The 14,168-nt window shown below is 51.1% G+C and overlaps 5 protein-coding genes across 5 annotated transcripts; all 5 read right to left on the bottom strand.

Annotated features, from left to right (window-relative positions):
* Window positions 1–223: 223 nt before the first annotated feature.
* Window positions 224–4,398, bottom strand: EURHEDRAFT_380228 (uncharacterized protein; the record flags this gene model as incomplete). Its single annotated transcript, XM_040779264.1, has 5 exons — window positions 224–2,594; window positions 2,645–3,446; window positions 3,501–3,718; window positions 3,768–3,886; window positions 3,943–4,398. 5 exons carry the CDS (start codon window positions 4,396–4,398, stop codon window positions 224–226), a joined length of 3,966 nt encoding a protein of 1,321 aa, XP_040636116.1.
* A 1,383-nt stretch (window positions 4,399–5,781) lies between these two features.
* EURHEDRAFT_517700 (GMC family oxidoreductase) lies at window positions 5,782–7,703 on the bottom strand (the record flags this gene model as incomplete). The annotated part of the gene is made up of 4 exons (XM_040786589.1): window positions 5,782–5,825; window positions 5,877–6,618; window positions 6,674–7,663; window positions 7,686–7,703. 4 exons carry the CDS (start codon window positions 7,701–7,703, stop codon window positions 5,782–5,784), a joined length of 1,794 nt encoding a protein of 597 aa, XP_040636115.1.
* Window positions 7,704–8,539: 836 nt separating this feature from the next.
* On the bottom strand, window positions 8,540–9,765 carry EURHEDRAFT_462874 (zinc-binding alcohol dehydrogenase family protein; the record flags this gene model as incomplete). Its single annotated transcript, XM_040784838.1, has 5 exons — window positions 8,540–8,745; window positions 8,799–9,352; window positions 9,405–9,521; window positions 9,571–9,593; window positions 9,649–9,765. The coding sequence occupies 5 exons, from the start codon at window positions 9,763–9,765 to the stop codon at window positions 8,540–8,542; spliced, it is 1,017 nt and encodes a 338-aa protein (XP_040636114.1).
* A 775-nt stretch (window positions 9,766–10,540) lies between these two features.
* On the bottom strand, window positions 10,541–11,451 carry EURHEDRAFT_462820 (SDR family oxidoreductase; the record flags this gene model as incomplete). Its single annotated transcript, XM_040784833.1, has 4 exons — window positions 10,541–10,726; window positions 10,776–10,932; window positions 10,984–11,091; window positions 11,144–11,451. 4 exons carry the CDS (start codon window positions 11,449–11,451, stop codon window positions 10,541–10,543), a joined length of 759 nt encoding a protein of 252 aa, XP_040636113.1.
* A 209-nt stretch (window positions 11,452–11,660) lies between these two features.
* EURHEDRAFT_415545 (SMP-30/gluconolactonase/LRE family protein) lies at window positions 11,661–13,818 on the bottom strand. The gene is made up of 2 exons (XM_040782720.1): window positions 12,799–13,818; window positions 11,661–12,745 (listed from the first exon to the last, which is right to left on the bottom strand). Exons 1-2 carry the CDS (start codon window positions 13,523–13,525, stop codon window positions 12,156–12,158), a joined length of 1,317 nt encoding a protein of 438 aa, XP_040636112.1. The 5' UTR covers window positions 13,526–13,818; the 3' UTR covers window positions 11,661–12,155.
* Between the last annotated feature and the right edge of the window lie 350 nt (window positions 13,819–14,168).

Below are 14,168 nucleotides of genomic sequence, written 5' to 3'. Positions count from 1 at the left end.
ACACGGATGATAATTGCCAATGGTCTCCTATTCGAGAATAGAGTGGTTCTAGAATGGATCCCTGCATATGTCGCTGTCCAACCTGGTATTATTCTAACCTAACGTATGTACAACGCCTCCAATCCCCGATTTCCAATCCCAACAGACTAAAAGAGTAAGAGTAATAAAACAGACACGAAGAATACAACAACACACAAACACAAACACAAACACAGAAAAGACACTACTTGTGAATATAATAGATTAACAAGTTTCGCGAATTCTCCCTTGGCGACCCCATCACCTCCCAATATCGGCTCTCGTCCTCCATCCCCCGGTACAGCGCCACACTCAGATCCGTAACCTGCCGTCGGACATCCGGCTGCCGGTCCGTCAGGTGACGTCCACAGAACCCTCCAATCCGTTCCACCAGTTCACTTTCCATTTTCTCCTTGCTCGGTCCGCTGTTGATCCGCTTCACCAGACGACTGACCACGCTCGTGCCCATTGTCACTGCGCGATAGCCTTCTTCGTCGTGCGTTTCGTGCTCGATCTGGTCGAGGACGGCTTCGATGACTTCGGCCGCTGGGCAGCCGGCGATGATCTCCTCTGCCGTTTCCTCCAGGCCGCTGACAATGTGGCAACTCGAGGCGTAGCGCTTGCGGGCACTGACCAGCGCGGTCATGGCTTTCGGGTAGTATGCTGCAAAATACTCTTCGTTCTGACGTAACAGGAACCGAATCGTCACCAAAACCTGTGTCTTCACGTCCTGCGACCGGCTTGCTCGTCTCTCCTCAGGCGCGCTCTCCAATTCGTTCAGCAAAGCCACCAGCATCTCGTCGTACTTGGCTTCGTCGTCGAAAATCGCATCGTGATACTCAATCAGTCCTTGTAGCTTGCGGTAGCCCAGGATATCCATTGTCTTCGTCCGGATCCGCTGCATTCCTTTGTCGAGCATCTCCCGTGCCTTGGCTGGGTCCTTGGACCGTGGGCTAATGCTTCGCTTTCGATCCTTGGTCGACTCCAGTTTCTTCCAACGGCGCGACACGTCCGGTGTTGCCGTCGGTATAGTTTCAGGCGACCGAAGTTTTCCCGCGATAGGCCGAGGGGTCCTGTTGTCACGCGCTGGTTCATTGTTCGGGATCTCTCCCAACACATTGTGTCTCGGTGCGGAGCGGATCTCAGGAGAGATGTTGATACTCTTGTTGGCAAGCGGCGTAGCGTTCTCGTTGGTTCTCGCACGAGGCGATGGCGTAGGTGATTCGTGGTAATCCACATCTGTAACCGTAACGGGGTGGTGAATCACCGACGAAGGACTATCCGGGTCTTCCTCGTGAGTAGCCAAGTCGGGCTGTTCAATGTCGGTTTCTGGAGCCGCAGCCGCAGCTACCGGAGACTCGACGTGCCGTGAAACGGGCTCCGGCTCGGGCGTAACAGCCGGGACTTCATGCGCAACAATCTCCGGAGATGCGCTGCTTGGGGCTGGTTGTTCCACGTCAATCTGAGCGGGTTCACGCTCATACTCGTGAGGGCTTTCTGGCTCAGTCACGACCGGTACATCAGGTATGACCCCGGCGTCATCACCATCCTTGTGCTCTTCATCACGAGCCAATGTATCAGCAGAGATATAGTATTCGTTAGGAACAGCTTCCGCATGGTTCTCTGTTTCCACTGGGGTCTCTGCTGGGGTCTCCGCAGGGGCAGGAGCAGGGTCTTCGTAAATTTGCACCGGAGCAGGTTGTTTTCGGACGCTGTTCGGAATAACATCCGGGGGTGGCACATGGTCATCGGCCAGATCTGCGGTGGGCTCCCGTGAAGGCTCCGGGGTGCTACGTTCTACAGATTGCATCCGCGGCGGGGGCAGTGTAGGTAGACTGGGAACGGGCTCTTCCACAGCTGGAACAGGACGCTGGATCGTCGATCCAGGAGGACTTTCCAATTGGATCGAAGCTGGTGACTCCCGTCCATGATGTGCCATACTATCATGCGAACCGCTGCGCGAATGATTCGCACTCCGGTCATGCAGACGGGACTTGGAAATGTCCAGCTTCTTAGGCTTGCTCATCGCAGGGCCCAGATGCGCAGGGTCCCGGCGAGGGGTCTTTGACGACGGTGTAGCCGCTGATCTAGCCTTCACGGCCCGCGGTGAGCTATCTACCTTAGGAGCAGAACTTGCTTTGGTGGATCGCGAGTCTTCACCAGTTCGACGAGCGTACGGGTCTGCCGTTGCCGGGCGAGTTATTTCTGGTCTTCGAGGCCTCGAACCCGGGCGCATGGGCGCAGACGACAGAGAAGAGACGGAGGTTCCAGTAGGAACAGTCCGGACAGCAGAAGTAGAAGTAGAAGATTTGGACAGCGGGTCCGTCGTTCTGGCATCCGAAAAGGTTGACTGCGCCGATTCCGGCCTTGGAGGCAAGGAGCGTCCAGGTGTCAGACGTGCTCTCTTCTGTGCAGCAATGGCCTCCTTAAGAGCAGAGCGGCTAGACATGGCAGACGATGTGCTGCTGGAAAGGCCTTTCTGAGATGTCGAAGGAGTCTTCAACGAGGACTGATCCGCATTTGGATTTTCCTTCTCTAACAAGGATCTTGACTTGCTATCGAGAGTAGAGATGATCCTGTTTCGTGTCAGACCAGATATCAGACAAAACTGTAAAAGGAAACTTACTCATCGCCTTTCCTTGGCCAAACACTATTGAACACCCAGAATGTGACACGCATCGTCTCCCGAACAGACGGATTGGCGTCTGAGAGGCCCTTCCTGATGCTCTTGTCAAGGTTATCAAGCCCCCCGCCGTGCTCCATGCTATTCTTGTGACGCGCTTGCCTCTGAATGATAGTCTTGATCCAGCCCGCTGCAAACAGGCGCAGTTGAGCATTTCTGTCCTGGGCAGCACTCGTAATGTGCTGCAGAATACGTGACGAGAAGGTCACATTACCAATAACGACATCGACCGTAGTGTTGCCGCTTTGCGCACTAATCTTTTTCATCCCAGAGCAGAGCTTGATGAGGTTCTGCATGATAATCTCGACCATTGAATCGATGCGAGGACCGCAGGTCTTAGCCAGGTCCTGCATCATAAGACAACCAGCAGTGCACAGTGTTGTCCGCAGAGAGTTAACCACCTTGAAAATGCCATCCAACAATGTCTTAATGCCGGTCAGGAACTGGGTGGGGAACGAGTGCGGTGCGTTGCCGCGGGTAAGACGTCGAAGGGTAATGACATTGCGTTCACGCGAAATCCAGTTCTGTTCGGTTTCCCGACCTTCGAAACTAGGAAGCATGTCGCGCACCATGTCGTCGAGATCGCGGGATGACGCCACAATGAGAGGCTCAATGTCGTCAGAGCCATTTTGGGAACCATGCGCCTCGTCAGGATATTCATCTGCTGCGGCGTGCTGCGGCGGGGGAGCACTTCGCTCGCGGTCCATTCTGGACATGGGGCGTTGCGGTCTAACAGGTTCGGGCTCTAAACACGACATCAGTGACCCGGTTTCCTCATATAGCCAGGACGGGGGTGTACCTGGTGAATCAACACGATAGTGCGAACGTGAAGACATGACCGAAACTGGGCGTTGGTGCAAAGCCTCAGCCCGAGATGCAGGACGCGAAGGCGCCGAATGGTCTCCATCCATGGAGCTTAGTCCGATGCTCGTGAGGATCGAGTTTGCGATGGATTTTCGAACATTGTGGGCGGTTATCTGCTTGGTTAAATCTGATTTGGCACGCGCGGGGGCATTCCTAGTTATGTTAGACCGCCGAAAAGTAATCAACCGCAAATATCACGTACTGGAATAGTTCGACCACGGTCATCTTTGCCGTGTCGCGGACCGCGCTGTCAGCGTCTTCTAGACAGCCAACCAGACTAGGGACGTATGCACGGAACAACAGTCCATGAGATTTTGTCATCTGCATGTGAATGTAAGACATTACTGCATAAAGGTGTGGGAAAAGGACGGACATACATTCGCCAGCCAAATCATACTCATTTCCCTGGCTCTAGCATTCTTGCCAACCAGCGCAATTTCCAGCACGTAGTGTTCGACATCACCATTCGCAGCCGGCCACATATCGGTGAAAGCTTGTGCCGCTTGGGCGCGAGTACGTTCTTTGCGGTCTCCCAGCCTTTCCAACAGGATAGGATAGAGCATCCGACCCTGGCCCGAGATCAGATGATGTTGATCCTGAATAAACAATCGTTTCAAGAAGTGGCTCAGGGTAGAGAACCCGCCACCAAGCAGCGACGAGTGCTGAGATGCAAGGGCCAGGCGCAGCGCTTCGAAGACCGGCGTAACGGCAGACTCGGGGACATTTTTCTGTTTGATGTCGGATTTGACGCTTGTCAGATGCGCAGCCTTGGCATCAATGGATAGGTTGACATTCTTCAGCGCAGCTAATAGCTCTGCAGCCTTTGACTCCATGATCGCGACGGGGACTTAGCGACACGCGGACATAGAGGAGGGTAACCGGAGCAGACGACTGCGTTCAGCGAGATGGTAGCGTAGGGAATTGACACTATGCGCGTAAAACCGGAAAGATCTGTCCAAGCCAACGCGAATGATTAGCGCAATGTACTTTTTGGTACTCTGGAGAGCGCAAACAATGGAAAAATCCGGAAGGAGAGATGAGGGGAAAGCCAAGATATGTCATCAAAGATTTTCAACAGCAGAAAGTCCGACTGGGCCTGAGGATTACTTGCGACAATAAGCATAACGACCAATAAAATAGCTCATACCTGTTTGCGACGCTCTGGGTCTCGTTCAGCCGGCGCTCACAAGAATGTTCGCGGGGGGTACGAAGGAGGGGAAGCGAACGAGAGGACGGCGAGATGCGATGGAACGCGGCGGATCAAACAAGCCGGTGAGAAGTAATCGATTGCGAGGAGTATATTCGTAGCAACGCGATCTTGGGTGAGAAATCGCAGATTCGACGAAGGGTGAAGAAGTTGAGTGGTGAGTAAGAGGGTGGGAGAGTGGGAGGACGGAGAAAGAAGCGGCGACGAGGAGAAGTAAAAGACAGCAACAGTAAGCGACGGACACGATGTCACAAATTAATATTATGTCCCCCGTAGCAAGAATCTTTCTGTGTACTATTATAGTGTATTTTTTAAGAAAGAAAAAGAACTGAATGATGTCAGTCCAAATAGCCATTTCACAGGCTTAGGAATCAGGGATGGCCGAAAAAGGAGAACGCGAGGAGCAAAAATACCTCTACTGGGGATGTTAGTGTTGTATCTTGATTATTCTTCCTTTGGCTTCTTCTTCTTCTTCTTCTTCTTTTTTTTCTTTTCCCTCTTTATCCTGTTGCGTGTTTATTCATTGGGCTTCTTTCCTAGTTCTTCTGTTTTGTTTATACCCGACGGCGTGTGGTTGTGAGGGTGACAGACCAAGTGGGGTGTCAGTGCTGATGCTGTATGGAGTAGAGGCACAGAAAGGAGGCAATTATATTATTGAAGAAATCAATTAGCTTAGATCCAATGTTTTGCTAATGCGTGTTCTAATAATTATTTCTCTGCACAGTGACATGGTTCCACGTAAACAAACAGTAAACAACCAAAGCTCAACTCCAGTGAAACTCACAACTGCCTCACATATACAGGGGCGTTAATAGTCAATAGAAGAGAAACTAAATGAGCACTGGCAAATACTGGCAGTTGCAAATGTCATGCTGTGATCGTCCCTTGTGGATCGCTGCTAGACACTTGGGCCAGATGGAGCATAGTGCATCGTCCACCTCCAAAGAATGCAATTGAAATCGGGGAGTTGAGTAGCCTTTCTCGGATGAGCATCACTTGCAGATGCTACCTACGAGCTCAGGATATCATGGGCAATCTTCTCAGCAAGGGCGTCTGTCAAAGTCAGTCACTCCTCCATCATCAATTCGAGGACAAGAGACTCACAAATAGTAGCCACCGGATGCCCCGGAGGCAGGATCGGGAACGACGAGGCATCCACTACCCGCAGTCCCTTGACCCCGTATACTCGCGCCTTGGTGTCAATGACAGCCTTTTTGTCGTCCTCCTTACCCATAGCACACGTGCACGCAGCATGATACACCGTACTCGCTGTCTTGCGAATAACTTCCAGAATCTCCGCATCACTCTGCACATCTTCCCCGGGGAAGTACTCTGGCCCGATCAGGACATCCTCCATGACAGTGCTATTGAACATCTCCCGCACGCGCTTGTACCCCGCCACCACAATCTCCTGGTCCGCAGGATGGGTGAGCCAGTTAGGATTAATGAGCGGCGCGTCAGCCATATCGGCCGAAGAGATATCGATAGTCCCTCGGGACGATGGTGCGACTAGCGCTGTGGACACAGTCGCATAGTTATATCCGTCCGTGGGGGCGTCGCGCTGGTAGTTCTGCTGGTAGCCCAAGAACCCGCTCATGCTGAGGTACTCGACTTCAGGCCAGTCGCTGGGGAACTGGGTTAGAGCGGAGAGGGTATTGTTAGGCCAGGAGGATCGGTAGGATGAGGGGATTTTTTCCCAGGCAAGGAAGTCGCCGCCGGAGTTAGTAAGGATGCCTTCTTGTTTGTTGATAAAGAGGTCGTTGGCTTCGTTTAGGGCGTCGGGGTTTGCTAGTGAGGATGAAGTTATGGCGTTGACGCGGTAGGTTGGGCCCATTAGGACGTGATCCTAGCATGTCAGTTAGTTTCCGTTCATATTGCTTACGGTTTCTAGGGATACTCACCCACATGTTCTGGCCTACACCAGGCCGATCTGCCACAACGGGAATATTGTGCTTCTCAAGACTAGCCTTGGGTCCCACACCAGATACCATCAACAGCTGAGGAGACTGGAAAGCCCCAGCTGAGACAATGACCTCTCTGTTAGCGGACAAAACATAGTGCACGCCGTCCGACTCAACCAGCACTCCATTTGCAGTCTTCTCAGAATCAAACAGCACCTTCTTCGCCAAGGTAGATTGGTAAACCTTCAACGAAGTCGACTCCAGCGCAGGCTGCAGAAACGCAGTCTCAGAAGACTCGCGAGTCTGATCAGCCGCATTGATGGTCTCCAGCACATAAGCAGATCCATTAAGTGCACCGCTGGTAAACCCCTGGATCGGCTTAATTCCAATCGCTGCGAAACCCTTTTCAACCCAAGAGGACACAGCATTGGCGTAGTTGGAGAAAGTCACAGACAGTGGCCCGTCGCCCGGTCCTAACGATGCCTCATCATAGTTGGGTGTTGCATTAGTAGCCCTAGACGGTCCCGGCGGTGTAAAGTTGAGACTCTTCTGGAAGTAGGGCAGTAGGCCATCGTAGGTGTAGCTGTAATCACCGACCTGATTCGCCCATTTCTCGTAGGACTCAATGGTTCCCATGTGGTACGCCATGTAGTTCCGGGCGGAGCATCCACCTAGGGCTTTTCCACGGGCATAATGAACACTGGCGTTAAGGAGGCCGTTCTGCGGTGTCGTGACAAACCCCCAATCAACCGGACTGTCGTTGTCAGGATCCTTTCCGCTCCAGTATGTATCATAGGCTGGGATCTGGCTGAGATTGCCGTTGGCAATTTCATAGAAGGTGCCTGCTTCGATGACGGCAACGGATATTGAGGAATCTTCGGCCAAACGAGCGGCTACTGTTAAGCCGGCATTTCCACCCCCGACGACGATGTAGTCATAGGTAGCGTTTTGGGGGACACCGAATGAGGAACCGATTAGGCGAGAGCTGTCCTCGGTGGATAACGGAGCGGACTGAGCCAATGATGCCCATAGTGTGAAAGTTGCCAAGTGAATGGGACGCATATTGCAGGGATACCACATGGCTTATGTTAGGTGTGTTTTTAATGGAGGGACGAGCTCAAGAATAGAATATCATCCTGGTTATTGGGTCATTGGGTACTTTTATATGATTGTCAAGAGAGTCAATATCTGAAATTTTCGCGTTCATTCTGGGTGAAACGAGCCGCGAATTCTCCCTCGTACCCAAATTTAGCATTACAAGTAGTATCAACAGTGGTTTCTTCCTACAATATGCGGTATCAGTTGGTGAGCATGATTCTGAAGATAATGTTAGATCCATCAAGGCTTAGGATGATGACTCTGCCCCCATCTCACCGTAAGATCATGACTCTCTCTCTCTAATCAGTTTAACCATGATCCAAGTCAACAGCCGAACAAACATCTCGGTGTGACATTTTGGATGAGAATAATACGAAGCTATCAAAGTTCTGGCGCCAGTGGGGCCGAGGCTTGGTGATGACCATAATCAGTATAAGGCTCCATGTCAGAGTGTGGAGCCAATGTCAGCATCCAATGTCTTAGTGCTGACGGTTGTGTTGCTGCATTACCGGGAAGGATCTTGTTGAAGAGAGCTGAACAAGAATCATGTCGCTGCCTATTGAAAGCTGTTGCAGGTGGATCCTTACTTTAGCTTCGCCTGGAGATCCGTTCTTTCCATGAATTATGTTGAGAATTCTCAAGTACCACATCTTACGGCTCTCCCGTATTATCGCCACTCTCACTCTCGTTTCCAGAAATAGTTGGAAAAAAGTACCTTGCATTGCCAGAGCTAGTGAAGTTCACAAGAAATACAAACTATGGCGGTAACTACAGAGTAACAACAATTTTCTTCCCAGACACACCAGCTTTCTGCACGTCAAATGCATGCTGAATCTTATCCAATCCATGCCCAACAACGACCGGATCGGGCTTGGCCTGCAGCTGTCCACTGGCGAGTGCTTTGGGCACATAGTCCTCCCAGATAGCTTGGCCAATCTTGTCGTTCGGCGGTGTGAATACGGCAATAGCACTCACTAGCATCTGTCAGTCTCAGTTGTCTTCTTATTATTCGAGTCAACAGGCATACCAGGTTTAGGCTTGAATGCCTCGGAGGGATTCTTGTAAGGCAGTACAGAGGCAACCGGGAGACCGCCGAGTTCTTCCGCAATGGCGGAAAGCGGTCCAAAAGTGGCTTCCTCCGAAATAGCATCATAGGCTCCAGCAATCTCCTTTCCTCTGAGCTCGTTCACAATGTCATTCACGACCGTAGGAGACCTGTAGTCGAAGACAACGCTTGCCCCCAAGTCCTTGACGAACTGATGGTTAGCAGGAGAAGCCGTCGCAATGACTCTCAAGCCCGAGGCAACGGCAAGCTGAACGGCCGTTGCGCCAACAGAAGATGCTGCGCCCCAGACCAAGAGAGTCTGTTCAGTGGACTCAGGACTGGTTGATGGAAGTGGAAGACCTAGATAGTCTGGGAGATACAGTCCCACGGAAGCAGTTGAGACGGCCAGTGGCAAGGTGGTGGCTTTCTCGAAGGTCAGTGAGTCGGGAATCGCAGCTGTTGCGTTCTCTTGGGCCACTGGATACAATTGGAAACCGGAATAAGCGGCATTCGCAGTCTTCAGCGACAGGAGATGTCTTCAGAGGAATTCGTTTGGTTTCAATACAATTGGGGTAGGTTCCAACTAACGTGATTACTCTCTGGCCCTTCTCGAACCGAGTCACTCCCTCACCGACTTCCTCAACGACGCCAGCAACATCCTCCCCCAAAATAAAGGGATAGTTCCGGATGAAGATGCCATAATCCCTGCTAAATTAGCAGCTGAGGAGAATTGCGTGGAATGAGAATAGCTCACTGGATCTTCCAGTCAACAGGATTCTAGGATAAATTATTAGCAACCAACGCAGAGACAAGGACGAATAGTGAAACTCACAATTGCAACCGCATGGCTTCGAATAATCAACTCGCCAGGCCCTGGCTTTGGCGTTGGAGCGGGGCCAACAGTCAACTGTTGACGGGCCTCTGGGATCCAAGCAGCTTGGTTAGACATGTTGGAGTATGGATTGTGAATGTGAATTGAGAGGAAAGGTCTCAGGGGGGAGAATTTTATAACTGCGTGTCAGCTTACAAATTCAATCCTGGCTACTGTCGTCAGCCCACTACCTGATTATGCACATTGAAGAGGGGTCGTTTGTTCCTCGTATTTAGATTAGCCAGTGGAAACAAAGAAATCGTGGTACACGATATACCTCCATGCCAACATAGTTTCATGTCACGCCTAGGCCGTAGGGATGCTTGTGTATACGCCGCACCATACGATATGTACTATCCTGTACCTGTTGGTCGAGCACGTTGGATTTCATTGATTGACGTGATGAGCTGATGCGAAGTGTCAAATGAGATGATGGGATACGGATTTACAATCATGTCTGTTTCGGAAAAGCATATTTTATGGGCTTTCACTATAGTTAAGTCTTTTTAAACTTCTGCAAGCTCACCAGCAAGCAATCGGAATTCACAATCTCTAATCGTTCAACTACGCGATTCCCAACCAACACGAAGGCGACTCCGAAGGACTGCCTCTATACTAGCGCTTTTTGGTCCTTCCATTTCGAGAAACAAAGGCTTTCGATTGCAACGTCTCCGGGTCATGATGGTCATACCGAGATCTGAAAATACGAGGTTATTTAGATCAGTTCCGTAGAGCCACCTCGGCATCTAATGCACAATCCGGAAGGTTCACTCTTAGGGCCTCAAAAAATGTTCCACAACGCTAAAAATTTCTATATAGTTTCATACATATTGACGTAACCAATGCAGGGTATCTACCAAGGATACTGGAGACCATCGTAACGGTTAAGTCCCTCCGCATTCTCCCATCCGGGCACTTTGATGTTGTAGAATTTCCCGTTGTCTGCCTTGGTTGCGTTATCAATAATCTCCAGAACGCCCGTCGAGCTTTGCTCAACCGAGAGATCGGCCGCGTCGCCACCGAGGTTGGTTCGAACCCACTGGACAGCATTAGTACGGAGTACAGAGGGTTATATTGGGGAAACATACACCGGGGGAGATAGCCAGGAAAGTAAATCCTTGCTCGGCAAAGGACTGGGCGTATTGTACAGTCAACATGTTCAGGGCGGCCTTGGAGACCTTGTATGCTGGGACGGGGAACAGGGCGTAGTGGGAGGACGTCTCGATGGAGCCCAGGGTTGTGGAGCTAGGATCTTGAGCATGGACGCACTCCAATTAACCATAACTCGAGACTTACATGTTGGCAACCTTCTTCAGGCTACCCTTCTTGAGCAGCGGCAGGAAAGCAGCAGTGACCAGGTGAGCGCTGGTAACATTAGTCTTAAATGTCGATTCGAGGTCCGTCCTTTTCTAGTCAGCTTTCCGTGAGAACTCTGTGAGTAATAATGAGAACCTACATAGTTTCAATTCCATTGGCAGTGAAGTTCATAATCCCGGCTCCGTTCACAAGCACATCGAGGCCCTTGCCGTCGAGCTGCTTCTCCACCTCAGCAGCGGCCTGCTTGGTGCTGGATTCGTCGGTCACATCGATCTTGACCTGCTGCACCCGACCAGAGTGCTTGGAGACCAACTGCTTGAGCTCCTCGGTCTCGGTGCGGAACGCGGCGATGATAGTAGACACCTCCGAAACGGGCTTGGAGGCAAGGAGGTCGGCCATGGCAAGGCCAATGCCTCGCGAGGCTCCGGTGATCAAGTAGGAGGCCATCTTAAATGTCTATGCAAGGAATTTGTTGAACGAAGTAGTGATTGTAGGTGGATTTGAATGGAACTGGGAATGAGAAATTGAACATGAGGGCGGGGGAGATATATATACTTGTATATTTTCAAGTCCAGCATAGTATAGTTCTTCGTCCTTCTATGTGCTTTGAAATCAACAGTCTTTGTTCCAACAGACATGACTCTCATTGGCAAAATCTCCAGACACTAGCGCTTATAGAAATTCCCCACGCTGACACCCGCCGTGGTTGAGAAATATTCATGATTCTTGCATGACTGGCTCTCGTGTCCGTGTCAAAAATACGAGAAAGGCCCGCCTGGAACTTTACAGCATCACGATATGCCGCAGCAGCCATGTGCCGGCATGAGGCTAGTCGGATGCGTTTGTAATGTACATTTGTGAGATGTGAGATGTAGGTAGGTTCATTCTACTTTCTAAGTGTAGTCACATAGATCGGATATTGTCAATTTGCCGGCAGTCCTTAGATAATTTTCCTAAATCTTGAAAAGTCTAGAAGCAGGGTATCTCAAGTACCTTCTTTCATTATCTCGTGCGATACTGTCTCATCATGTTCTTGGGCACAATTTCCACTCCGTACACTTCATAAAGGCCATTACTGTTTCTACCATGGACAATGCCATAAATAGGACTATCTATTAATCTAGCTTGTCCACGGTGAACTCGGAAAGCCTCTATTTAACAAAGTAATTATTCGGATCTGGCCCCTGCAGATCGAAATCCACCTTGGTGATTCCTCCAATTCCCACCAAAAACAGCGTCTTCAAATCCTCGCCGGCCCACGCAATATTCTCAACCGGATGATTCGTCTGAATCCTCGCGATAACCGATCCATGCTGATCCAATATATCAACTCCATTCGACAACCCCGACCCAACAACCAGATACCCATTAGCCGCCACCTTGATCCCATCGGGACTTCCCTCCAGCGACTGAAAGATGTTTCGCTTGTTCTTGAGAATCGGCGCTCCCGTATCAGTAGTGCGCTCCACGTCCCACGCATACACGTTGCGCGCGTTCGTCGACGTGAAGTAGATCCGAATTGGGTAGTCGTAGAAGCCCTGCGTGCTGGCGTCCGGGCCGACCGTTTCCAGGCCCGAGTCTGTCACGTAGAGGGTTTTGCCATCTCGGGAGAAGGTGATGCCGTTGGGGTGCTGGAGGCTGGCGTCGGCGATTTGGACTTCGCCGGTGGATGGGCGGAAACGGTATGTGGCTAGTTGGTTTTGGTTGGACATGTTGGAGAGGCCCAGGCCGTAGGCGTAGTCTAATCGGGTCAGCAGGCGTATTTCATTTCAAGTGTGTCAGAAGAAGGCATACCGCTGTCAGTAAACCAGACGTCGCCGACATTGTCGACCGTCAGGTCATTCAAGCCTCCGTAGAAGAATCCGTAGTAGTTGTTCAGCAGCCATTCGGCCTTGAGAGTCTTGGGATCAACCCTCGCGACACCAGGACGCTGCTTCAGTCCATTGGGAAGAGTCACGTTGTTGCCCTGGACGGCCCAGTAGATCATTCCATCATGCAGGATACCTCCTGTTGGTTGGTAAATGGGTGGGTCCGTCACGAAGGCCTCAACCTTGGGAGGATCGACATTCAAATCGATCATGATGTTGGTCAGATTCCCCGGAGGTCCATCTTGGGTGGTGAACAGCTTGTTGATCTCGGGAACATAGATCGGGGCTTCGTGGATGACATTCAGCACGGGGATGTAGTTGTGGATGATTTTCGGAGACGCGCCCAGCAGCTCGAGTCCGCGCTTCTTGTCGAAAATAACGAAATCTGCGTCGGGGACGAGGGATGCCCATGACGGGTCATCAGGGACCAATGTGCCAGAGTATCCGACAGTTGGATCGGCGTCGCGCGAGAAAGACGGAGGGAGAACACTCTGGTATCGATTGATGCAGGTGATGTTGGCAGTCTTGGGTCCACAAATGTAGGCCACAGGTGCGCTCTGGCTAGAGGAGTTTCTAGCGTGAATTGTGCTGGCAGAAACACCTGCCGTGAAGAGAGTGGCAGTGGCCAGCGGGAGGAGAGAGAGGGCAGACATGTTGTTGACCGGTGCTCATGCGAAGCTCAGGCGGACAGACTTGAATGATAGAACCAAGCCAGACACGGGGCTTTTATTGCGCTCGGCTGGCAATGGCTGCCACCTCTCTCATCATGAATGCCACTCTCATGCCCAATGGCCCCATTGAAGGAGCCGAACAGCTCAAGCAGTCAGCTTCGTTCCTGATGAATTAAGCTCTTACATGACAATGCGAAAATGCTTACGGCTTACAGACGACCGTTAGGGCTTATGATCTAGCCCGACCCTACGACTATTCGCATTCGTGGGGGCTCATATTTGAATAACGGAGATGTATTTAGATCCGGACAGACCACTAATTATCAGTTCGTATTCCCGTCCGGAACATCACCCGGTGTGGATCAACGTGAATCACCCGCGCATTAGTGCTGACTCTGGCGCCGTAAGGAAGAAGTACCAAAACCATTAGTTCTAATTAATCTGAAGCCTATTCGTACAGGGGTCTATGTGCCTTCCCGCGCTAACGGACGCGTGCAGGTTTTCACAGGCTTGATTTCTAATCATTCTTTGTTGAGGATACGAGGAGCCATCACGAAATCAGTGCAAAAAGCCTGCATGCAGCTTATTTGATTACCAATTCACCTTAACATTCCGGAATCCTCAA

This window comes from Aspergillus ruber (assembly GCF_000600275.1).
Source record: "Aspergillus ruber CBS 135680 unplaced genomic scaffold scaffold00027, whole genome shotgun sequence".
Lineage (NCBI taxonomy): Eukaryota > Fungi > Ascomycota > Eurotiomycetes > Eurotiales > Aspergillaceae > Aspergillus > Aspergillus ruber.
The sequence above is the reverse complement of the archived record's forward strand: the minus strand, read 5'-3'. Positions and strand labels throughout refer to the sequence as shown.

Bases quoted from the DNA above. Each gene is read 5' to 3' on its own strand.
- EURHEDRAFT_415545 (XM_040782720.1), bottom strand. From the start codon at position 13,525: ATGTCTGCCCTCTCTCTCCTCCCGCTGGCCACTGCCACTCTCTTCACG. The intron at 12,746-12,798 runs GTATGCCTTCTT...TGACCCGATTAG, and splicing joins CGTCTGGTTTACTGACAGCG to ACTACGCCTACGGCCTGGGC.